Consider the following 25,534-nt stretch of genomic DNA (forward strand, 5'->3'; position numbering starts at 1 on the left):
AATCGTAAATTAACCAATCAGCACTGCAGGAAACGCCGGATCAGCGTTTGATTGGAGATGATGGATGGCAACTTTGTTCTGTCGCGTGCAGCACAGCCAGCCAAAGGCAGGCTTGTTCTAAAAGTTGTGGTTTCAAGAAGCGTAGAGAAGCAGTGACGAGCACAGGCGTTTCATAGGGTGATGGTGACATTATCGAGGTATTACGTCATATATAATTTGTTGTTTTGTCGCTGTTTTCTGCCGCGGGAGTCTCCTTGCCTCGCAGTTCAACGCGGGTAGTGGTAGCGGTGGGAAAGTTCCACAGTTTAGAAAATTTTAGCCAATCACGGAAAGTAAACCTCACCAATGGCAACACTGGAGGGCCCGACCCCGGAAGCAAACACCTTTATGCAATAAAGAGTGAGGTGAGGGAAAATAGAATTTACCTTAATGTTACTGCATTACAGGTGCCACGTAAAGACGAGTGTGTGTTTTACTAGGCTGATTCGCTTTACTGCCTCTGCGGTTTATTTTTGTTTTTTTGTTTGCAGTTGCCCTGTTCTTTGTCATAACTGCATGACAAGTAAGTTAACTGTGGTTAAAGTGGGACATTGGTGTGCTCATGCTTATTAAAGAGCACATGGAATGCAATGCACACCAACCACCAAATGAGGGCAGTCGATGCAAGCTATGGAAATCCGCTGCTTCTACAGGTCTGCGTTGCACCCCCCTCACTACCTCCTTTTGTCAAGGCAAACGCTTATGCTGACATTAAGATTAAACTCAAGGCTTTGATATATGTGTGCATCACTGTGTATGTGTGAAACCTGTAGCATGTTTGTGTTTGTCAAATTTCATAAATGATAGCACATTGAAGCCAAAATCTGAGTGAAGCTTGGAGTTCAGAGGAAATGTCACCTCTATATTTAGCCCGTTATAATGAGGCAGCCTTATTAATTCTATGAAAAGAAAAATACAGAGCTTCTTTTTCTGTTATGTAACTGCGGTTATTTTGCATGGAAAAAAACTGCAGTCACTATTTACCTGTCTGATTGTGTGCCTGTCAGTCTGACTGTCTCTGATTTCATGTCGGTGAGAGATCCAAATTTTCCATTTCAGTTTTTTCTCCCCTCTGTGCTCTCCATGTGTCCTCCTCTTGCTCACTCTGACAGCTTGCATGTCTGTTCATCTCTGATTGTTCCATCTACTGCTTAGTCTCTGTCTTTGAGTTCTGGCTTTCACCCTGGTCGGGATGGAAATAAAAAATTAGATGTGTCCTCAATATGGTACTCGCTAGGGGGTTAGAGGAGGTGTTGGATTGAAGGGATTGTGCAGATGAAAAAAGGGGAAGGTGTGACTAAGGGGAGGGGGAAGAGAAGAGATATTACAGCTACAGTGAAAGATATGACAGGAGATAAAAATTCAAAGGTGGAAAAGAAAGGGCAGGGGAAGAGATATCGGGAGCTAGTAAAGCTCCAGGAAATAATGACAAGCAAAAGATGGCTTTTTTCCGTTGTCATCTGGGAGAAAAGATTGTAGGTAATTTGATAACATGATTTTGTGGGGACGGCATATTTTTGTTAATAAATATATGGATCTAATTCCCATAAGATAAAATCTTTAGCACAATGCCCATATGATAACGACTGATTCTCAGACTACTTAAACCTCACAATGAGACTTTGTTTTCAACTCTGGAAACTTTCTTTTCCCCAATAAGAATAATGGCAGGCATTTAGTGGCTAGTGAAATTGAATCCCTTCCTCACATTTACTGCTTCACTGCTATAATTGATTTAAATTGAGCTGCGGGGCCCACAAAGATTTGCATTCACACTAATAAAGTGCACTCGGATTTTTTTCAGAAACACCTGGAGCCATGTTTTTGATCTCTTGACCCTCTTTAGGTATGGAGCCAGTACTTGGTAAACACTGGTGGAGACAGACTCAGTAGGCACAATGGCGGAGATGTAAAAAGCTAGATGGGATAATGTTGATGGCTGTGCTGATAGTGTGGTGGGGGTGGATTCTAGCTTGCTGACCTCATCCTTTCTCTCTCACCCCTGGGAGAAAGTGAGCTCATAAAGAAAGAGGCATTTACGGTCTTTTAACAGACTTAGATGGTCCTTAACCGCTGTTGCACACAATCCAATTTTCCTGCCTGTGCAGTGGATGATGTGACGTTTGTGAGAGGATGAAACACATTCAGAGAGGTCAGTAAGGATTGAAAAGAGAAGATGAAACACAAACATCTTTAAGTTTTTCCTCAGAGTGGATGGGACTTGATGCCTTTTGGCATCTTGTTTGTGTGGTAGGGCTTTCTTTTGTTTGGTCCCTACAACCCTGATCATGTTGTCAACTGCGTGGGAAGCAGATGACATTTTCAGTACTATTAGTGCGTTTGAAGTTCCCAGTTGTTAAAGGCAAAATCATTTAACTGACGCTGAAACATTAAAATTGTCCAATGATGTCATGCGAATAAATAATGCACAAGTTTGGATGACATTCGTGCGAGGTGTTGTTTTTTTTTTTTTCTTTATTTCAGCTCCTAGATTCAGTTTTTGATTTGTGCTCCTCGTGCACCGCTTTAAGAGGATGCAGCTATTGTTGAAGCATGTGCGATGTGCAGATATTTCAATGAATGAACGGTCGGCTGACTGCGAAAGGGAGTAGGATGATATTCCACAGGGAATGAAGCACCTCCCCTTTAATCGCTCGGTTGAGTTTCTCTCGGAGCTGTAGTCGTTCTCGTCACTCGCGCATTTTCCGCCAGTCGTTGGAGGAACTCTGCTGGGTTTCAGGGCTCTTGTGTTAGAAAGGATACTGTTTGTTTTGGTTTCTTTCGTTCTTTCTTGTGCTTTTGTGGAATAAAAAGTGGAAGTAGAAGGTTTTGACACTTGTCGGTGTCGTTTTGTTGTCATCGAGATGGAAAAACGCGGAATTAAGCATCCAAAGTGGCTGAAGGACTGAATTGGCTGGGTGAGTGAATGTGCTTTCGGAGCGCAGCGCTCGCTCTGGCGTTTAAATTCAGTGTTTTGGTCATTGCTTTTGAGGGGAAGTTTAGGGAAATCCGCGTATCTTCGGCTTTCTGAAATAAGACTGGGTCAAAACTGAACTTATTAATTTGTGTTCCTCAAATTCCAAAAAGTGAAATCGTTAGAATTTAAAACAACTTATATTTATTTAACTCCTCGTTTATTTCTAATATTCTCTTCCACACTTTGCTTTTACTTTTGTATCACCGCGTTAGAGTCGCCTTTTATTGCTGGGGTGTGAAATGTAATTGCAGCCTTGGGCAAAGTCCAGATGCCAGACGTTATTGCTCCCTGCGTAAAACAAAAGGAGTGCGTAAAGCCCAGCTGTCGGTGTAGTTTAATGTCACACGAATGCATGTAAAAGCACCGAAATCGTGGCTCTGTGATCAGGGGGAGATAATCCTACACAAATATTGTTAGTGAAGCAGGACCTGTGGATTATTATCGTCGCGGGTTTTTTTTTTTTTTTTTATAATTGAAAGATTTAATTTTTAATCATTGACCTGTCACATTTAGAAAAGCACACAATCTCACAAAGCAAATCCAGCACATAGCTCACAAAGCCTTACAAGAAAAAAAGGTAAAGCAATAACCCTTTATCTGTCCATGTCTATCTCCTCCAGCCTCCTGCTCTCCCTTCACCACACACTGGCATATTTGGAGTGGAAATGGCCAAGTGGTTAAAAGACTATCTGAGCTTTGGCAAGAAGGTGCCTCCACAGCCTCCAACACCAGACTACACAGAGAGCGAGATCCTCAAAGCCTATCGGCTCCAGAGAGACCTCGATTTTGAAGATCCCTATGAGGACTCAGAAAATAGATCCAGGGGGGAGTCTGGAACTTCTGAACCTGCAACACCCGTCTATGGGTCTCCCATGAAGTCATCCAGTGTGGACGTGAAGTCTCCTAAACACAGACTGATCAAAGTGGACTCACAGGAACTGGGACGCACCAAGATCCTACTTAGCACCATCTCTTTAGAGGATCAGCAAGAGCCCGTGAGTTTCTCTTTGTACCTATATAAGGAAAAATGTAGGCGATGACAAGCTTTTTATGTGGCCTATCTCTTGAGAACTAGAGGGATGACCGGAAGGCTAGCGAAGGAAAGAAACTCTCCCATTTCTCTCATCCCATTTTCCATCATTGTGACAGTTTTATTGATCAGACTCCATAAGCAAGTGACTTTAATTTGTGTCTGAAATATGCGTTGTTTACATAAATCATGATATGTCCTATGCAACACATAATCTTACTACCTTAGATTGAAGAAAGAATTATTGATGGCTTGAGCGGACCATTGAATCAGAGAGGGTCACAGTCCCCTGAGTTTATGTCCTATAAATAATAGATGTGGTTTGGTTTTGCAAGCTGAGAGAGACCTCCACATGAGCAGATGTTAGGAACCATATACTGTATGGTGTATGGTGATATGTCAAGGGCCAAAGGGAGCTGAAATTTATTCTTTGGCGCTGTTTGGGTCATCAGGACTGTATTGCTCTCTTGGCTGCGTGCGCTGCATATTGTGCTGTAGAAAAGCTACTGAGAATTACAAAAAAAAGGCAGATGTTAACAGAACGACTGAAGAAAAAAATAAAAATCTTACAGCAGTATGGCGTACACATCAACTCGGCAACATATGTTGAATAAGTTATGGAATATTTCAGGCTTTTCATCACTGCAGTTAAATCTATGACTCCACTCATGGAAAATGCTACAAGTGCAAATGTCCTGAAGTGGCTTGAAGTAGCAGTCTTAACTGAAGTCAATAGCTCCCCTCTCTGCCCCACTCTTCTTCTGTTCTCATTAATTTCCCATGGTCTGTGGGAACATCCGCATTCTAATTAACATTGCAGATTCCTGTGCATTGATAGATAACCTGTTACAGAAGCAACATGGGATTAGGATGTAATTTTACCAGGGCGTGTATGTGTTTATCTTGAAATTGGCCAGCAAGTCTCGCTACAGTGATTTCCTTTGTCAGAGAGTGACAGACAAAGAACATTGTGCGTGCGCATGGGTTTGTAGATGCATGTGCGACCATATGCTTTCCTATGTAGCTGTCACTGTGCCAGATTACAACTGTTTTCCTCCTGTGCTTGTAAGAAAGAACAAATGCCACCAACTGGACATTTCCCTCTTTAATCTCCTCTTCTCTACCTTCAGCCAAAAACTGGGTCATGCTAAGATAGGATGATTTCTCACTGTGTTGTTTATTCATTTAATGTGACAAGAAAGATGCAGTATGTTTCCTTCAAGGGATTCAAGAGTTAACTGCCTTAATTAGCTGCTAAATATAGTATACACGGTACATGTGTATTTGTTTGTGAGCAAACACCTATTTAGCATGCCATTGAGTGGGGATCTTTCTGTGCAGCACTCCTTACTTTTTTGGCATTAACATGGAGACTGTGATTCCCAATTATCCAAAAAACTCTTGTTTTCTAGGATTGGCTCGTTTGATGTGCAACTCCAGAAATGATGGATAAAAGTCCAACTAATTATAGCCTGTCGCTGGACTTCTAGCTCCTTTTGAAAATGTGACTCATTATACTGAGTCAGCATTTTCTTTCCAGAGGGTCAAGTTAAAGTTGTGTAAATCTTCTCCTTCATGAGGAAGTTTGTTTTGTCCTTTAGGTGGTGCCGTCCGCTCCGTTGGCCGGAGACACAGATTACTCGGACCCATTTGATGCTCGACTGAACCACCGACCAGACCCAGATCTTCGACCTGTTCCCTGTGAAAACAACGGCTATATGGAGCCCTATGAGGCCCAAAGGGTCATAACAGGTCAGGGGGCCCTTAACACCCTAATCTAACCAGTCCCAGTTTTGCCACAGGTTTTAATTTTAATTCTCATCCTTGGCCTTTTTCATCTAAATGTCACCCTCTTTCCTGCAGCTTCAGAATACAACAGCTGGATGTGTTACTGATTTTAGCAGATGGCATTACGTCACCTTAATGGTATCTTCTCTTCATTAGCTCCTTGTACATTTTAGGTTCAGGTTACTTTATTTGTACCCAGGGGTAGATTTGGTCTGCAGTAGTACGTCATCCATCTTCACATGCACATTTTGAGTACAAGTACAGACATAATGCAAAATACTAAGAAATAAATAATAATACCAAATTTGCACAACGTCATGTAGGACAGCCTGTAGGATGACTCGTTCATGTGAGTGATGGCTGCTTGAATAAAGCTTTGTTGTTTTGCACTTTGGTGCCAGAAACCTCGTCCAGAACGCAGAAACCCGCTATGAAAAATACAAGTATAACTGAACCAGTGAACCACTGTAACTGTCTGTTGTACAGGGATGCTGGGTTCATCTGTGGCTTACTAAACATCTTGATTAGAAAGATTTTATGATCATTTTTAAAGTATTTCTTGGTCTGTTCCCAAGCTACACAGCCAAACCATTACCTCCATCGAGCTGCTTCACAGCCCTCGGGTCATTCATAGTCAAGACTGTGCCCTCCAGCTTGGAGGCGCCCAAAGCATAAAGCTTGCGGAATAAGTGCCGTTTTACTTCCTGAAGCACATTTTTATAGACTTGTGAAGTTTTTATTCGTGCATGATTGTTTCTATAACATAATGTTGCTTTAACTTTCCCTTTTTTAAATTTTCTCTCATTTTTGTTACTCTTTCTCGTTCACATTGCTGCACTTTGCAAACACTGGTTTTAAAGTTGCTATAAAAGTAAAATTGTCATTCTTAATATACGCAGCTCTTACATGTAAGTGATTAAATGCAAGTAACAAAATCACCGATATGTAATTTGTCAGCTCTCCCTTTACTGAACAAAACCAGAAGACCGATATAACAATCCTTTTCTCTGTAGTTCAGTATAAATATCGTATAATATGTTATTTAATTGCTACATTTATTCACCACCTTGAGCCTTGTAACAGACCATCCCAGAGTATTTTAGCAGCCAGCTGTGTCAGTTCTCAGCCTCACGAAAAGTCCCTTTAAAGAGTCTAGCCACGATACAGTCTTGAACCCCTCCCCACCTCTGTGATTATTTTCTCCCACATCGTCTAGCTCACATCTATCGTTTTCCATTTGTCTCTCCTTCTATAACATCTCTGTCTGCCCCTTTAGCCCCTCTCTCTCCCTCTTCTGTCCCAATCATTTAGTGTGAAAGCCTGCCCCCTCCTCTCTCTCCATTTCTCTATCTCACTTCATCTCAAGGGCTCTCCCCGGCCCTGAGGGGAGTCATTGGCTGTCACTCTAATCTGTCCGTTACCGAATTTTGTGCCCTGTCCTTTCTCCGCCGTCACTTGTGCTGCCCTTTTAGTCGTCACGTGAAATTCATAATATCATGGATAAGTGCATGGTGCATCCCTTCCTTCGCCTAAACCAAGAAATGCTGGAGAAATTGTTTTGTGGTTCAGCTGGATGGAGCTATTGGAGAGATTAGATGTGCAGTGGTGATGGCGCAGCATTTGGGAGGCCATTGTCAAATTTCTTTCACTGACTTTGCATTGAGTCTGTCACTCCTGGGCTGTCTGTCTGCCTGCTTTTGTCTGTCCCTCTGTCTAAATCTGCTGTTTCCCGCTAAAGAACAGCAAAGCAGCAAAATCAGGTGCGCAATCAGAATTTTAATGATCTCACACAAAGACTGTCCTGAAAACGGTGCTTTTTAGTAGTAAAGATCTTTAAAGCTTACTCTTCTTAAGCAGCTCCGTCGTGATTCTTAAATTGTGCTCGTGGGGATAAAAGATTGGTCTCCCAACGCGTCTGCATGCCTAAACACTCAGCAGACTTCCTGTCGTCATTCCCTTCTATCTCCAGTGTCTGTCACTCTGTCAAATTGCTGTTTTCTTACTCCCGCCACCCCCACCCCCTGCTTGTGTTTTTCTCCATCGTGTTTTCTGTGAATTTATCATTTTATTTCCTTCATGTCGGTTTTTATCTCCCGACCTTCATCTTTTCCATCTCCAGGCTGCCACGGCACCACGGGTTCCCAGCGCAGGTAGAGCAGCATACAGCCCCGCTGTGCTTCTGTCTCAATGACTTAACATCAAACACTGACAGACCCCAATCCTCCCTCCGCCCTTCCTTGCCTTTCTCTCGCGTCCTCCTCTTGTTTCCTCATTGCTTCCCTTTCCCCTTCCTTTTCCTACGGCTCCACCACATCCTCTCCTCCTCTTTCCCTCGCTTCTCTGCCTTGCTCCTTCTCTTTCACGATTTGCCCTCCACCCTCATCTCCATTACCTCTGGGTCTTTCCCGAGGGGCCCACCACTTGGTCACCATGGTGATTACAAGACCGCCCAATAGCTGTATCTTGCCGTGTGAAGGTTAAAGTTTTTCTCTGCCTTTCGAAAGCAAACCTTTCCATCTACTCTTCCTTACAAAACAACCAGATGTGTGCACAGAAATGTCTGCTCTTCTATTTTTTTCCTCTCATTTTCACTACTACCACTACTTTGTGTTTTTTAAAGCGGGCACATTTCTGAGGTCTACATATAAAAAGTCATTGCTGATTGGTATTGCTGCAGCATAGAGGCTCTCACTGATGCATTTGGAAATCTGATTTTCACCTCTTGGTTGCATCAATAACCTTAAAGCCTTTTATCTCATGGCCACGTTTGACTCCACATAACAGTTGCAGGTGCCAAGTAGCATTTGTTGGTTGAAAACCCGCAGAGAAGGTAATGAAAATGTTAACAGGGAATTGCGGATGCTGTGTTGAGCTGTGCAAGATTGCTGCTGGGATTCAGGTTGGACAAGAGGAGGGGTGGTGGGCTGTCTACTGTGTTGCTGCTCAGCATCTACCCCAAGGCATCATTAAGCCCCCCCATATGAGATTCTGAGCTCACAGCAAGCTGTGCAAACATAATTTGTCTCTTTCCCCTAATTCTAGTCGAGGCAGAGCTCAACAGGCTTTTCGTTTAAATTTTTTAGCTCGGAATAATATTAGCATAGGGGAACGTCATCTGTGTCAGATAATATTTTGTAATGTTATCTGTTTTCTTTCAGACTGGTTAAACGCGATGCAACAGACATATTTTTGCATGTATATGTTCGTGGCGATGTATGAACTTGTGTTCTTTTGGATCTGACGTGACAGAGCTGCAGCGTAACCCAGGAGGAGGACAGGCGCGTGGAGGGCTCCAGCTCTATGACACCCCCTATGAAGACATCCGAGGCCAGTGTCTGGGTTTGGTGTATGGAGAAGCTCAAGAAGAGGGCAAGGAGAGCAGCAGGCTGCCGCAAGATGACGAGAGACCGGCTGATGAATATGACCAACCCTGGGAATGGAAAAAGGACAACATCTCTAAAGCTTTTGCAGGTAATTAGAAAACTAACTGTAGTGCTTTTTTTAAACCTTTGTCAATATTTTCCAGATTATAGGTTATTTAATGCATTTCCCACAAAATGTAAGCAATGGAGACTCTGAACTGCGCTTCGTTTTATAGTTATACTGCCTAGTTAGGTAGTAATTTATGAAGAAGCGGTGAATCACACCATTTCCCTTCAGTCAGTGTTAAGAGAAACAGATGAAAGTTTTCCTTTTTCACATGTCACACAAAACAGGACATGATTCACTTCAGCGGCGCTGCTCACTGCTGATAATGTCCTGTTTAATTTAAATGAGGGTGTTGCCTGGATAGAGCATGCAGGACGCATGATGCCCACTCACTCACTATAATTTTACTGGACAATTACACGTGTTGTTCTCACACGGGGGCATTTGAACATTTGCATTCTCGTCGGCACTCCATCAGGTAATATATATAGAAAGGTTTGGGGTTGCAGTGAATGTGTGAAACTGCTTTAGTCAATGCAGTCTCCCATAATAACAGGTTATTTGCAAAGAAAAGTGCCCACATATTGGCAGTTCTCTATTCTGTTAAAAGTACCTCGGAGTAAACCTGTAAATGCCTATCAGAGAGTTCTTGAAACCAGGTGGTGTGATGTTAGTCTGATCCATGAGGCATGTTTAGTTTTTCAAATTTAGTTTTAGCTTTTTTAAAAAAAAAGAATCTGTAGAATATGTCAAGATGGTTAAAATCAGGATTAAAGTTTTCTGTTTTTAAAGGTCAGAGCACTCCTAGGAGCACACAGACAACCCCTACTGCTGATACTACATGGCGAAATAATCGTCTAACTCTCTTGACCTTTAATATAGTTATTACACCCCCTCAACCCCACCCAGTCATTACATCTCCAACCCTTTTTCCCTGGAAATAGCGAGGGCTCTGACTTTCACTCTCATTTCAAATGACGAAAAGCCTCTCTTTTAATGTTTAAATGCTTTCTGGTGAATATTGATTTCTTGCTGTCACACATGTGGCTGACCGTGGACTTAATCTATGAAGTGATCATTAAAACCGATAATGGTTTCTTCTGTGTCCGTATGGGGGGGAAAGGAATAGTTGTCAAGAAGAGACGGATAAAGATCAACATTGTCATATTAGCTACAGTATGTCTTTAAAAATTGACATAGCGTGTCATTTTTTCCTATTTGTTAAAGCTGTGTAGTTCATGTCTCACATCTCGTTATGTTCCATAAAAGGAGTCAAGTTGGAGGGAAAGAATGAGCTGGGAATGAAAGAGACCGAGGGGTAAAGAGAAACACAGTAGGACTGATGGATGATTTAGGAGTGGATCAGTGCAAGGCATTGCCAGGCCAAGCCAGTCTAATTGAGCTGCATCTCCAAGTCACCAAGGTCAAGGTGATGGGATAATAAATCAACTTGCCTTGTCCTCACTCCCCTCCAATACCACTCTCCTCCCTTCTCTTTCCCTGGTGTGTATGCCCACCACCCCATCCCCCTCTTCTCAGTTAATTACATGCCTACATGTGCGTGACTGATCTAGTGCTAATAGGAGAGTCATGGTCAGTACACCATTGTCAGACACATACACACTTTCAGAATCATATCCATGCACACTGTGTTCATGCCCAAATCGCACTACGCAGAGGAGCAATGAAAAGACACGGTAACCTATTTGAGAGTGATTTCAAAGAGGTGCATGGCAGTTCATTTAAAAGCTAATATCACCTTTCACCTACTTAGCATTTATTCCTGCTTTATCTGTCATTTACTTCCTCTTCAGCTTTTCTTCCTGTTGCCACATACACCGTGCACTCCTGCAGAGGAGCGCTTACAGCACCATTAGAGAACGCAGTGGAGGAAAACGCTTGTGCAGCTCGAGTCGTCTGACCCCTTGTTTTTTCCATTTGGAGTCAGCACTCTGAGCTGGCGTGCTGTCTGTCTGAGCACAGCAAAGCACTGAAGTGTAAACACACAAACAGTATTTTCCATTCTCACTTTAATCCATATTCCCAGGCCCTCTCAGCGTTGCTAGGCATGGCCCACTTGCAAGGATGGGGAGAGATGGGGAGGTCAGAGAAATAGAGGGGATGTAAAGAAGGGGAAAAAATGACACGAGAACTAGGTAAGAGAGTAAGAAAGATCCAAAGAGAGATGAAAACGGAGAGAATGCTAGCTGGAGCGTAATAGAAAGGGACATCCAAGGTTATGGTATGTTTGGTGGCAGCTCACTGGATGTTTTTTGGAGTCCCAGTGCCTCTGCGGGGAGGGGCGGTGAGGGGTATTAATGGTCGGGAGCTATGGCGAGGTGTGGAGGAAGGAGAGTCAGGGCCATTGTAGCGGGGTGCAATCAGTCATCCACTAACGCAGGCTCACACATACACAGCAGCCGTGACAGGGCTGTCCCCTCAGCCCTTCGTCCCTGCGGATGTGACATACTCACTCAGATAACCTGCTGAAGGGGGCAGCGGGGAGGGGGATGCTATCTGCCAGCATCCCTACATCATCACCCACTCACATGCACAAATATACACACACACACAAAATAGAGTTTCTACTAGGTTTCCCAGCTCTGATTATCACCATGCACCTAATTCAAGGGTGTTGCGTGCTGTTGGCACAGATGAGTGTGTGGCTGTGGGGGAGTTGGGAGGATTGCTGTTGCATATTGTGTGTGGATCTGTCTGCACTGCATTCATGCGAAAGCTTCTCTGATTGTGATTTTCACAGCTTATCCGTGGTTACATGTAATCACATGGATGAATATTGAACGCTGTAGCTGTATTTCATATATTATCAGAAATAAGCTTGTCTCCAAAGCATTGTGCTTATTTTCTGTTGGTTACCAGGTCCATATCAGCCAGTGCTGTGAGGTTGAGCCTGTCAGTGCCCGAGGAGTCGGGCATGACGGGCCTCTCTCAGCCCAGCGGGTTTTAATTGCAACGTTAGAAAGCTGTCACTAGTTACTACCATCCAGCTCAAATTACAGCAGTCATTAATTCCTGGAAGTTAATAGACGGTCCAGCAGTGAGAGATTGGCCTTGCAGCCATTCAGCATTATTAGTGAGCTAATGAAAGGCACAGTCTTATTAGCTCTCCGATGGCCACACTTAATGAACAGATGAGTGGGCGTATAAGGTATTTCATGTTTTTGTATTTTATAGTCCACGACAATAGCTTTGAGCCATGTGATGCCAGTGATGGCTGTGTGAAGTCTGAAAGAGTGGGCACATGATGAGAGAGGCACAAATCAGCTGGAAATCTGGAAAAGGGAAGCTGAATGAATAACATTGCCACCCCTAGTGATTACTATTATGGTGCCATTGAGCAAAGCACTTATCCTCCACTTGTTCCTGTGCAGCTGCTCATTAGGCACCACCAAAGGACTGCACCTCCCCATACACGGAAGCTGCTCATTATGAATATTTTGCATCCTAAAAGCAAGGTGGTGGTGAATTCAGGGCTTATTTGGGTCTAGCTTCAGAATAAGTCTTGCAGCACAAAAATACATTAAAGTGAAATAGTTCTGAATCTATAGTGCATTTTTCTTTTTAAATACAGTGCATTAAATATACATAAATTAGCTTATTTCAGGCTAAAAAGAAGGTGAAATTTCCACTTCTGTTGCAGTAGGGATTTTGCAGCCTGTGCAAGTATAGCACTGGTAAATGCACCATAGTTTAAAAACCCTGCATTGTGGCAAGGTATTACTCACCAGAGCAGCAGATTCATACTGGTGACTTTTATGTTTGACTTTTGATGGCTCTTCTTCCATTTCCATTGTGCAATTAGCAGTTTTGTTTTTTTAGTCAAATGTTTTGATAACTAGGTGATTGCTGTGAATTTTGGTTTATACTTTCACATTTCCCAAACTGTTTTGATGATTCGTTAACTTTTCATACATCATCAGGTCAGAATTTTGATATGCTTTGGTTTGTGTTTTATGTGCAGCGATGGATTACTCTAGCAGTATTATTTCTGTAAGCATGTTAGCATGGTGCTGCTAGGATTTAGCTCTTAGTACTGATGCATTTAAATAGTAGGTTGTGCTAGCGGAGAATGGCTTGATGAATGTAAAAACAAAGAATTACCAGATTTTTTTTCTTTTTTACCAGATTTTTGTTTCTGAGAAAAATGAGATCCACATATGAGGACATTCGTTTTAAATTTTGATAGAACAGTGGCAGCATAATGTCCTCGTAAGTGGACATCAGGCCCTTATAGAGCAAAATTTAGTATTTTGGTCTAGACAACCCCAAATGTGATGCCCACATATTTGGACACCAGGTCCTAGGAGGTTAAAGATAAAGACAACAGTGTGCGTGATTCTAGCTGAATATTTAACCATTCTTCTTGGCAGAAATGGTAGAGTTCATTTAAATTGGCTGGTTTCCTGGTACGGACCATGCTTTGAAAAATAATCCACAATTTTTTAATAGGGTTCAGGTTGGGGCTTTGGAAAGGTCTGTCTGGATCGTTTATGTTAGCCTACTTTATTCATTAAAAAATGTTTGTTTGGTATCATTTTACTATTGGAACACACAGTTATGTCCAAGCCCCAGAACATGATGGTACCACCACCATGCATGATTGTTATTACAGTGCTTTTAGGTTTGAAAGCTTCTACTTTACTACTGCAAACATTTTCTTATTGTAGACAAATAGCTCTGTTTTTTTTTCTCATTTAATCATAAAACTTTCCTCCAGAAGGCTTTTGGCTTGAATATGTGAGTAGCTGCAAATTTAAGTTAAGCTAGGGGGTGTCCGTCTTAGGGCAGGGCCTTTTTCTTGGTCAGTACTTTCTCAGTCCATGGTGATGTGCAGCAGAGGTCAGTGTGGACAGTGACCGCGGGTGTTCCAACACTTTCCAGTTCATCAGGGTTGAACCTTGGTGGTTTCTGGTGTGTTGCTATACATCCTAACCGATCCTAGAAATCTCATCCTAAAATTTTCCTTCTTAGATCTTCACTGAGTTCCTTGAACCTTCCCATTGTTCTGAGCATTGGCCGATCCAATGAGCCCTCACAAGCATATCCTGCTTAAGAGAAACTACCAGTTGTAGTCAATGATGATGTTATTAATGATGCTAATAAGCCATGGCCTTGTCAAGGTAAACATTGTAGAACCAGTATAACTTGTTAACAGATTTAAGTGATTGTGTTTGTGTATATTTGAGCCTGTATGTATACTTTTGAACATGTGTGGATTAGGAAAAGAATTAGCTCAAACCTGTGCATCCAGTCCTCGTTTTTCAAATGTAAATGTGTATGAAAACTTTTGATCACAGCTGTATGACCTTTTATCTGCAGGCAATTGCTTTGCAGGTTGTCCAAGAAAATATACAGATGAATAGTTCAAATCCTTCTCTTAACTAAATGGCACCGTAAGCCAGATGCTGAAGGGCGGTTTAAAGTGTTCATGATTACCAAAGTAGATGCTTTTTTGTGCAAAGCTTGCAAAGACACCATGACAAATGGGGTGTGCGTATAGGCTTTATCTTGATGCATGTACTCTGACAAGGCAAGGTTCCCAGGGCTACCCTGAACATGCACGTGTGTGTCTGCATGTTTGTTTGTTTGTGTGTCTATACAGTAACCTGTGTGTGTGTGTGTGTGTGTGTGTGTGAGGGGGAAAAAAAAGGAAACAGCAAATGAGATTTCCATTTCTGGATTGATGCTGCTCTCTGTATCTCTAAGCAGGCCCTGGGGGCATCTGACCAGTCTCTTCATCAATTTACTCACACAATAGACTCTGCCCGCCTTCCGTCTTTCCCTTTTCCCTCCTTCAGCCTAAACCTTGACTGGCATTAATGAAAAGACATTTCTTTTGTGTCTCTTCTTCACTGGCCTGTACGAGAGATAACAGAAGTAGAGTAGGGCAAGAAAAGAGACGACCAAGGTAGCCTGAAAAGAAAGACAATGTCCCAGTTAAAGGGGGAAACGGGTGAAGGAGTAGTGATGAAGAAGGAGGAATGCTCAGCATGGAGAAAAAAAAGACGGAGAGCACTATAAATCCAGAGGGACATGGATATAATGTAGGTCTGTAAAATGAAGAAAGAAACGATGGGTAAGGAGTTGTTGTAGAAAGGGAACTTGTTTGAATATACATTTTTCTGGTATAAGGTGATAATTATAAATCTTACTGGCGTCTTTGTGTCCAGCAGAAGGTCTTTGTGTGTAGAGACACGCTGTGATGCCAGAGGTATTTGGAAAAACAGCTGTCTTCATTACTGGACCTAATGATGCTGTTATATTGTCTTTGTCTGCTCTCCCTTAATTATGAGGACACAGAAAACAGCTGGTGCACTTGAAAAGTTACTTATCCATCACATGAGGAGATGTGTCCTCTGTGCAACACGCAGAGTCAAACCTACTCTCATTTCCCTCCCCCTCAGATCATTTCTGGTAATTGTCATCAGGTATTTTCGGCAACAGGAGATCTTGGCAGGCCACAAATGGCTGTTACCTGCTTCATTATCTGGGTTAAAAATGGATAAAAAAAACACTCTTTTTTTTGCATAGACATTATTTACTTTACAAATGAAAAAGATTGCCTTTGTGTATTGATGTGGGCGCGCATTTGTCTGTAAACCATTATTCTGATTGTTTTGTATTGATGAACTTTCTGAGGATGACAGACCCACAGGTTCCATTAGGAGTGAATGGAAAACAGATGTTCCCTGGTAGTAAATCAGTGACATGCTGTGAGTGTGTGAATTTGAATAAGTGTGTGTGTGTCTGTGTGTGTGTGCTTGCTTGGGATTCAGTCTTTTGTTATTAAATGGAGGAGCTCTGTGGTTTGTGCTGTAATGCTTCTGCTCAGTCTTTTCCAGAAGAGAAATGCATTTGGATCGCAAAGATAACCTGTTTTTTCTTTTGTTTCTTTAAACCAAAAAAAAAAAAAAAGATGTCCATCAAAGCTCTTGTATTACAGCCCTTTAATAAATTAAGTGAGTCTCATATCGTGTCCTCATGAAGTGTTTGATGCTCTACCACAAAATACCACCTTTGATATACGGGTGCAGCCCTCCCTGTTACACATGGGCTGTTGTAGTCTTTGTAGCATGTGTGCAAAGGTCACAGCACAAGTTACACAGTCACAAAATCTGTCTTCTGTCTGACAGTTTCAGTTACTTTCTGGGCAGTTATTATTTAATACGTGAATGTAACCTGATATTTAAGGAGCAGTAAGGGTTCCCAGACTGTTGTTGCTGCTGATTCAGTCGCTTTATTTTTCCCCTAGTACTTTTCCCAGTACTATTTGTCTGACTACGATTATTTGGCCAGCTTTTGAAGGTTTCGTACTCTCAGGCTTCTTCTTGGTGATAATCAAGGCTAGTGCAGTAACATGAGCTGTCTAAATAGAAGTTGTGCGATCAATAAATAAATTAAGTAAAACACCTTGAAACCAGTGCGTTGTTAAAAATATTCAGTCGGATTCAGTTAAAGATGAGTCGTTTTTCTATTAATTAAAGCAAAAATCTACAAATGATGTGAGACGGGATAAACAGCTGAACCACTTCACAGTCTTTCAAGAATTATTTAATTTTTAAGTCAGTTTTTTGATGAGCGAGTGCAATTAAGATTCAAGAATACCAGACAAACAATAACAGTAAAAGTGAGGAAGCTTGATGGACTTTTCTCCTCCTGTAACACGCCACTAGCTGAGGTTATCTCTAACTCAGATGGCTGAGCACATTTCTGATCTCTAATAAATTGTCTCAGCTGTCTCCAATTTCTCTTTCTCTCTTTTCTTGTTACCCTTCACTTGCTTTTGTGTGCTTCTGATGTTAAACCTTCCTCTCGTTCCACACATCCCTCTCAGTTTTACTCGAGAATTAGAGGTGTGAAATGTGATGTGGAGGTGAGCTGACAGGCAGCAGAGTGTTGCAGTGGCGGCGTTTTCGGGGTTTCGGGTTAAATGTGTGCATGTGTGGACCTGTGTTTGCGTGCGTGTCTCCCATTGAGGGGTGCCAGGCCACACTTTAATCCTGGCTTGAGCGGAGGTGCGGCCCGCTCCAGATGGGGCCATTGTACTGCGCCATGCATCAATAATTCACCGAGAGCCAGAGAAAGTGGCGGAGTGTGTCTGCCTGTTCAATAATTAACCAGGGAGGGAGAGAGGCATGTATGTACAGCCCGGGTCTCTTTCCAAACGCCCATTCAAATGGCCTTTGATGTCGTGGGCCTAGGGGGTCTTTGGATTTGTCGGCTCATTAAGATGTCACCCCTCTTTCCCTTTTATTTGTTTTGTAATCCGTTTTTGCGGTGAGCGGGAGCTGAATGCATAGTGTGAAGCTGGAAAGATGCATAATGTACGTGTGTCTCCTTGTGTGTCTGTGTGTGTAAGGCTGCGGTAATGACTGTTACATTAGATGGTCGCCTGCCGTGGTATGTAATGAGCTATTTTCAGATCTGCCTCGGAGTGCACCTTCAGTAGCTGTAGGTACGACGGTAAATGGAGCATGTTTCGTCCCCACGCGTCACAGTTTCTCTGTCACGCTGCGCTGTGGGTTGTCTTGCATATGAAATCCTTGTTTTCATTACATCTAATGCTAAGGGACAGTTTCTTAAGATGAACTTATAGAGATAAATAACCCACGCCTGACATCTGCTGCTCTCTCCTGTTTCATTTTCTTTGCTTTCTTTAGTCTTCTCTTCCACAATAAATGACTTTAAATATTGGCTGTGAAACACTACGCTATGTTTGTTCACATGTGTGGAGAAAGAGGAGAGAGAAGGTACAGTATATCACTTCTCCCCTTCTGCCTAGGTTTAGTTAACTGCGCTGAATGGCACTACATATCTCTCATTTGACACGTCTTCTCTCCTACTCTCAGCTTCCTCTTTCTTTTCTTTCTTTTTTTCTTTGTCACGTCGACTTCTCACTTCTCTTCACTCTAAAATCTTGCACCCAAGTTCACTTTCACTCCTTAATCATCACCATTTTCCTCACTTGTCTGTTTTTTCATGCTTAACTTTGCTTAAACCCATCTGTTGTTTTCTCACTCCTTTTTCTCTTGCCTCCTCCCTGCTCCCGCCTTTTATTAGAAATGAGGGAGTTGGCGGAGTTGCCTTGGCCTGCCCCTGTGGGTCAGCTGGAGGAGGAGCACCCCACCAAAGAACAAGGTGACCTCTCACCCTGAACACCAACAGCCCCCTTCCCCTGCTTTCCTTCTTCAACCCAAGCACTGAAACATGCAGTCGCCCTGACCTATATGACCCAAGCTGTTGTCCTGCATCTGCTCTGCCTCCACTCTGAGCCACCAGCGGCCTGCATCTGCAGCACCTGCGTCTGTCCCTGCCTGTTGTAACTGTTGGATGTGGTGTTGGGGGATGTAAGCACTCCCTTCTTACCGCATTCCCCTCGTGCATCAACCATGCATGAAAAGCTCCCCATAAACGAGGATGTCGGCTGTGTTCATGTCAGGGTACTTAGTAGTGCTGTGGTGCACTTAATGTTTAATTACAAGTTCACTAGGTTCAATTTCACAAAATTCAGGCAGAAAAGGGGTAAATAACACTTCAGTCTTTGTAATTTGCTCCAAAGTAGTATTGGTACAGTCAACATCGAGTAATCTGCATTGTCTACTGCAAACAAAGACATGTGCGAGAAGGAAGCAGAGAAGACGCTAAATTCCCGCATCCCGCTGCCCCCCTAATCTTACAAACCCACCGATCGTGGTAATTGTGATAATACTGCTGATAGTTTTGTCACTGTTGGACCCCGACGTGCTGTCCTGTAGTGTGACCCACCCATGAGAGGTCTATGCCGCATGCGCAGCTTTGCAGTAGCCCGATGTCTGATGTTTACCCTAGTCTGACTGAGAGGCTTAATCCCTTTTGATAATATTGCTGTGTAAATAACATGACTCACTCTTTCTGTCCCCGCCTGCCAACAGTGCAGTTTGATAATACAGAGTGGGATCGCTCCTCATCGCCAACAGAGCGGTTGCGTCCCCTGGGGCCCAGATCCAGTCCGCTGGCGGGAGGGGGAATGAAGTTTCGAATGCCCCACGAAGGCCTCGCAATGGTGGGGGAGAGAGTGGACCCTACTCTGCCTCTGGAAAAGCAGGTGTATGTACGCTGTCTTTTTTGAAACCCATAGAAAGTCAGCATCGTCAGTTTCTGTTTATCAGTATGGGCCATACTAGTCAGGTTTTAATCAGATTAAGAGGCCTGCATGCTCTGATGTTCAGTTACTTCTGACAGGAAATGAGTGAGTGCCCTAGATGCTGTCACTTCATTTACATTCACTGTAACACAAGATAAAGACATTTCTACAGGCATCAAACTGTACGGGCAATGCAGTGAATGATTCAGTGTTCAAACACAGATCACTCCAAGTACATTGAAGAGTTGGATGTTCAGATGTAGAATCAAACCAGGTGCTTCATAACGCAGATTCATGTGTTGTAAATCAACTAAGAAAAGTCTGCAAACATATATGCTTTGCTGCTATGCGCATACCTAAGGCATCCCTATAAAAGTGGTTTTGAAACTGGGGGATTGTAGGTCCCACGAAAAAAATAAAATAAAAAAAGCCAAAGCTTGTCTGATTGCACTGCTTTGATCTATTAAGGGCTCGGGCACATTAAAGTGAAACGATTATGTGTTTCGGCTAAGCAGCACTCATCAGACCTTACAGGACTGAGTAAGGTTAGAACGAGAGCTAATTAAGTCAGAACATTAAAAACACACATTTACTTTAGTCTTAATTTCAGACATCATTGGTGTAATTTATGTGCTGTTTCTGCGCACATTAAGGGTCGTTTTACTAATGAAATCCAAGCACACACACCCCTTAAGCACAGATACACATTCAAACACACATGCAACACTCTGGGTTGCTCTCACAAGCCTGAACCTTTGTACACATTCACATGAGGATGGTGTTGATTATTACGCTCCATTACTCCCTGATGATCTCTTAGAGGCTGTTTTGAGCTTTGTGGTTTCCTCTGCGAGAAAACAGCATCTCTGTCGGTCTGTAACATACAGCACCCCTTGCTCAGACATCTCCTAATAAAAGCTCATCGTTATAGAAATGGATATTGCAATATCCTTTTTTTTGTAGCCCCCCCCTTTTAATGACACTCCAAAGATTCTTTGCACTTTGCACTATCAGTCTGTCCAACGCTTATGTTCACACTGAAGGTTTTCAGCAGTGAGTGATGCACTGCATTAAAATTCTGTCTGGACATTCATGCTAGCCAAGAGAAAGAACTGATGGGTTTGGCATTTGCAGTTTTAAGTGCTCAGCTGTTGGATGAATTGCAGCGAACTTTGCTTCAGATATCTGTGTCCCACTGAGGATGGATTTAATTTGTGTGATCCCACAACCTGCTAGCAGGCATCCTGGCTTGTTGACATTTTAGAGCTAGGAAAGTAAAATGCTCTGAGTTTGTCATCATTACATTTTTTGTAATAATAAAAAAAAATGAAGAAAGAAGGAAAAACTTTACTCTCGGGTCCACATTGTACCAAAGACTGCTGCTGCACGCACCGGGGTCAATCTTACAATATATTTTTATAACACATGTCAACATCTGTTCCCAAAGGTGTAAAACTGACCCTTTTTTTTGTTTATTGGTTTTGGCTTTTTCCCCCTCATGCCTTGTCATGTCTTTATGCGTTTGCTCAGATGGTACCACGGCTCGCTGTCACGTTTGGAAGCGGAGTCGCTGCTTACACTGTGTAAAGAGTGTAGCTACTTGGTGAGGAACAGTCAGGCCAACCGCTCGGACTACTCCCTCTCTCTTCGGTAAGAAACGCACGCATGCATGCACGCGCAACAACAGGCAGCATAACACCTGAGCACCCTTTCAGATGAACAGCTATACAGTTTAATTGCATCTTTCTCTTTTTTTCTTGCCAAGTGTGGTAGGAGGAGTGTGTGGAAAGTATGTGTGTGTCACCACCTGAGCTACTGATATTATATTGCAGTCTCCCACACCGCTCCATCTGTCTCTCCCCCTTCTCTCCCCCTCCCTTCCCTTTACCATCACCTCCACTTAAGATCACTGCCACACTGATTCTCCTCCCGATACTCATTTGCAGGGCACAATACTGCTTATCTGGTCAAATCTCTCCCTTGTAATTACTAGCATGATCCATTGTCCTGGCCTCGCCACCATTCTCCCATCAGCGCTCTGTCCTCACACCAACCTTGGGTTCTCTCTGTGGCCTTCCTTCACGGCCCCAGCGGGCCTTCTAAGTGGTAATCAGCCAGGTAGAGCACACTTCAGTGCACACATCATCCTCCACATAATCACTAATGAATATGAATTACCTTCTGTGGGACACACAAGAAGGAAATTAGGCAGAGAGAGGAGAGAGGGAAGAGGAGCGTGAGGGGAGAGGGAGGCACAGTGTGTCACCGTGTTGTGCTGACATATAAACAAGCTCATGCATTACTCATTTACATGAAAAGATGGATGTGACACACACACACACGTTTTTCTCCAGCAACAAGGTCAGTACTGGTAATGGTTCAACAGCTGGAAAATGTGCAGGAGAAGTCGTATATCCAGAAACTCTTTGAACCATAAAGAAGCTGGCCTTCACTGAAGTCAACCTTCAGGGTCCAGCTAAAGCAATATGATCCTGAGATCTGCTGACATACATCACTAAAAGACACCAAAAAGACAAGCAACCTGATGAATACAAAAAAAAGCTTTGTTAAGAAGAACTGACTTGTGCCAGTACCATAGCTAGAAAAGGTAGACTAAGCTACTGAAATAAGACTAAACTATTGAAATAAGGGAGAAAACTGTCCTTCTATGAAGATGTATCAGTTTAATCTTTATCAGGGTGTTTTGGCTGATTGGTAGGCTTTTTTTTTAAATTTAATACCAACAATAGAACCTTCAGAAAAGATTCTTTGTGTAATAACAAGCAGTACTACCTACATTTTATCAAAAAATGCATTATCTGTATGTTTTGGGGTGGGTTTATTTTCGGCCATTGCTCTTATCTGTCCTTGGAAAATGTGAACCCCACCTACGCTATTCTAAGATTACACAGAAATGTGAACAATAGAAGCAGTGACTGATTAAGGATGTTTTAATGGAGACAGGAGGAAGCCGTGTCAAAGTGAGTCAGCACTGAAGTAGGCAGGCCTGCTAGGTTTAAACCAACATGTAATATGCACAAGCACTGGTAGGTTGTAATCTACCATTTAGTACAAAGAATCCCCAAACATACAGGACTGGATGGAAACACGCCGTCAACTCTGAGCTCTGACATGATGGAGCGTCTGGCTCTGGTGCTCAGGAAGCCAGTGGGACGTTACATACTGCCGGTTGTTTGGCTGTTTATAGTTGCAGTGAGTGCTTTTGGTTTCACTGCTCTTCAAAATTTAATTTGGTTTACTTGAACAATGATAATTATGGTGACCGGTTTCAGCCCTTGTCTTTCCCTCCGCTTCTATAATTAGACATACATCATGGCTGGCTGGCTGGCTCTTAAAGGGGAAGTCCTGTCGCGGCTGCACCGATTTTAAAGGGGAGGTGTGGTCCTCTGAGCGGAGCCACTTTCACAGTCTGGAGCATTCATCTTTCTCGCTCTCGCTCTGACTTTGTGTTTCTCTACCATGTGTTAAAACACCGCTTATCCATCCATCATAATGTCACTTCCTTCCTAATTTGTGACGTGGTGTTAAATGTTGGTTAAAATTGTGTCCTCAAAGCGAAAGAAAAAAAGGCGTGAGCATAAATCTGGCCTGTCACTTTCACCGTCATTACGCGACAAAATGTGTGGAAGCCTGAATGGTGTTTTATGTGCCCTACGTTTAATGTCATCCCTCTTCTTTTTTTCGCTCTTTCTCCTTTTTATGTCCGTCCTCAATCTACGGTTCTGCTTTTACTCTCACAGGAGCTGTCAAGGTTTCATGCACATGAAGTTCACCCAGTGTAAAGATGGCAAGTACGTGCTGGGACAGAACAGCCCGCCCTTTGACACCATCCCAGAGCTCATCCACTTTTACACCACACACAAACTCCCGATCAGAGGCGCCGAGCACCTGTCCTTGCTATTCCCAGTGCTGGTGCAGACACTCTGACCGCCCTGGAGCGCCCTTTCAGTGATCAGACACTTCGAACACGAATGTTTGACTGGATCTTCCCAGTGGAGTGAAAGCGTTCTCCTCTATTTTGACTGGAAGACTTTTGATGATTCAACACATGAGGAGCTTATACTCTTACCTACCACTGCTGTGTACCCGTGCCAAGCTGAAACATCTTGGGGACTGATTCACGTGAAATGCAGTACCTGAACTTGAGGCACCTTTTCTCTCTCATCCAAACGAAGCTGACTAAAGGACAAAAAAAACGTTCATTTCATTGCATTTCTTTCCAGTGGATGTTTGCAGAGCTCCGAAGAGGAGAAAGTGTGTATTCTGAATGTACCGAAGACCAGCAGGAGACTGAGATTAAATTATTGCTGTTCCACATTAACACCTCATCGACACTGGTAAAATATTGCTGTTGTTAGGTGAAAACCTTGCAGCCATTGTGCTGATTTTTCATATTTCTGCTAGAATCAGTCAGTTGAGTTTTACTGTATCAGATTAGATTCTTTCTTCATCCTCAGGCTTGGGAAACCCTTTTGTAAACATTGAAAAGTCCATGTTGCAAGTATGCTATTTTCAAGTGTAAAAGGTTTTTACCAGCAGCAGTTATATTCCAAAAGCTTTTCTACATAAAGTCTTGCTTATTTCCATCCAGTCAGTTCCGTACAGTTTTCTATTGATTTGCTTGACAGAGTTACGTTGTTGATTTTCCTTCATAAGCGAAGAGAAGCTGTGTTGTATTTGCCTTGACCTCACTGACCTTTTATCTCTTGTTTCTTGCATTTGAAAGACAATACTGGGTTTATAAAAGCTGGTCTCGTCTTTGACTAACTTAAAGATAAGATAAGCCCAGAAACTGAGGAGAAGGTTCGTATGAAGAAAGAGATGCGAATCAAATATTGAAAGCCAAAACAAATTGGGATTATTAAGAACACTGGCTATATTAAATCGCGTTTGATTGAATGTTGCACAATTTTTGTCTGGGATAGTCATTACATGCTGTTAGTAGAAGATTCAGTTCAATTCAATTCAATTAAATTTTATTTACACAGCGCCAAATCACAACAACAGTCGCCTCAAGGCGCTTTATATTGTAAGGTGGACCCTACAATAATACATACAGAGAAAAACCCAACAATCATATGACCCCCTATGAGCAAGCACTTTGGCGACAGTGGGAAGCAAAAACTCCCTTTTAACAGGAAGAACCAGGCTCAGGGAGGGGCGGGGCTATCTGCCACGACCGGTTGGGGTGAAAGAAGGAAGACAGGATAAAAGACAAGATGTGGAAGAGAGACAGAGATTAATTATGATTCAATGCAGAGAGGTCTATTAACACATAGTGAGTGAGAAAGGTGACTGAAGAAGAAATACTCAATGCATCATGGGAATCCCCCGGCAGCCTACACCTATTGCAGCATAACCAAGGGAGGATTGAGGGTCACCTGGTCCAGCCCTAACTATATGCTTTAGCAAAAAGGAAAGTTTGAAGTCCTAATCTTGAAAGTAGAGATGGTGTCTGTCTCCCGAATCCAAACTGGAAGCTGGTTCCAGAGGCCCTCTTGAAGATGAATTAGATGTTTGCAAAATGGGATGGAGTCTCATTGCTGCTGTCTGGTAACAGCACTGACTGTGTGGTTTAAAACTCCTGTTAGGAAAGGGATGGTTTCTACCAGACGCATTCGAAAGGAAAATTAATTTCAATCATTGTTTCTTAAGGTTATAGAAATGAAAATTTAAAAAAGGCGCGAAAGATGTTAGGTTGCACTCTATAACCTCTGCATTACCCTGTAATCAAATCAGTGTTTTTAAAGGGTTGTCTTGTACATTTTTAATCACAATTAGTGGTTCCTGACTTGGGGAGGAAATGTAGAAGATTTGGAAACAATAAAAATCTCATTTCTGCTTTGCAACATTTTTTTAATTTCTTACTCATTTTGATTTTCTTATTATGAAATAATTTTCTTTGTTTGTTTGCAATTTACCTCCTTTGGAAAAGCTACTGGGGAATGGGAAATAGCAGAATAACTGCTTGCAGCTTAGATGTGCATCCTGTGAGTAGTTCTAACACGTTGATGTTAGTCATGTGTAATAAAGGTTAGGAACCACTAATGTAGGCGGGAAAAACCTTCCAAAATATTCTGATTAAGAGCATTGCTGATGAAATTGT

General features: G+C 42.6%; 1 protein-coding gene across 6 annotated transcripts; it reads left to right on the forward strand.

The window, feature by feature from the left end:
- The first annotated feature begins 87 nt into the window (after positions 1 to 87).
- shdb (Src homology 2 domain containing transforming protein D, b) lies at positions 88 to 24,334 on the forward strand. Of its 6 annotated transcripts, none has more exons than XM_040052648.1 (8): positions 88 to 197; positions 3,637 to 4,011; positions 5,648 to 5,798; positions 9,084 to 9,305; positions 18,345 to 18,422; positions 19,196 to 19,370; positions 20,938 to 21,057; positions 23,169 to 24,334. In XM_040052648.1, exons 2-8 carry the CDS (start codon positions 3,682 to 3,684, stop codon positions 23,353 to 23,355), a joined length of 1,263 nt encoding a protein of 420 aa, XP_039908582.1. In that variant the 5' UTR covers positions 88 to 197; positions 3,637 to 3,681; the 3' UTR covers positions 23,356 to 24,334. The 6 variants fall into 6 exon arrangements, with proteins under 6 accessions (XP_039908582.1, XP_039908581.1, XP_039908578.1 ...); XM_040052647.1 differs by lacking the exon at positions 88 to 197 and adding an exon at positions 205 to 404; XM_040052644.1 differs by lacking the exon at positions 88 to 197 and adding an exon at positions 588 to 692.
- The last annotated feature ends 1,200 nt before the right edge of the window (positions 24,335 to 25,534 follow it).

This window comes from Simochromis diagramma, unplaced genomic scaffold, assembly GCF_900408965.1.
Source record: "Simochromis diagramma unplaced genomic scaffold, fSimDia1.1 OVJJ01000419.1, whole genome shotgun sequence".
In the NCBI taxonomy this organism is placed as follows: Eukaryota; Metazoa; Chordata; class Actinopteri; order Cichliformes; family Cichlidae; genus Simochromis; species Simochromis diagramma.

Excerpts from the sequence above, each read along its gene's own strand:
- shdb (XM_040052644.1), top strand. The coding sequence starts at position 630 with ATGCACACCAACCACCAAATGAGGGCAGTCGATGCAAGCTATGGAAAT. Across the intron at positions 9,306-18,344 it reads CATCTCTAAAGCTTTTGCAG|AAATGAGGGAGTTGGCGGAG; the intron begins GTAATTAGAAAA and ends GCCTTTTATTAG. Across the intron at positions 21,058-23,168 it reads GACTACTCCCTCTCTCTTCG|GAGCTGTCAAGGTTTCATGC; the intron begins GTAAGAAACGCA and ends TTACTCTCACAG.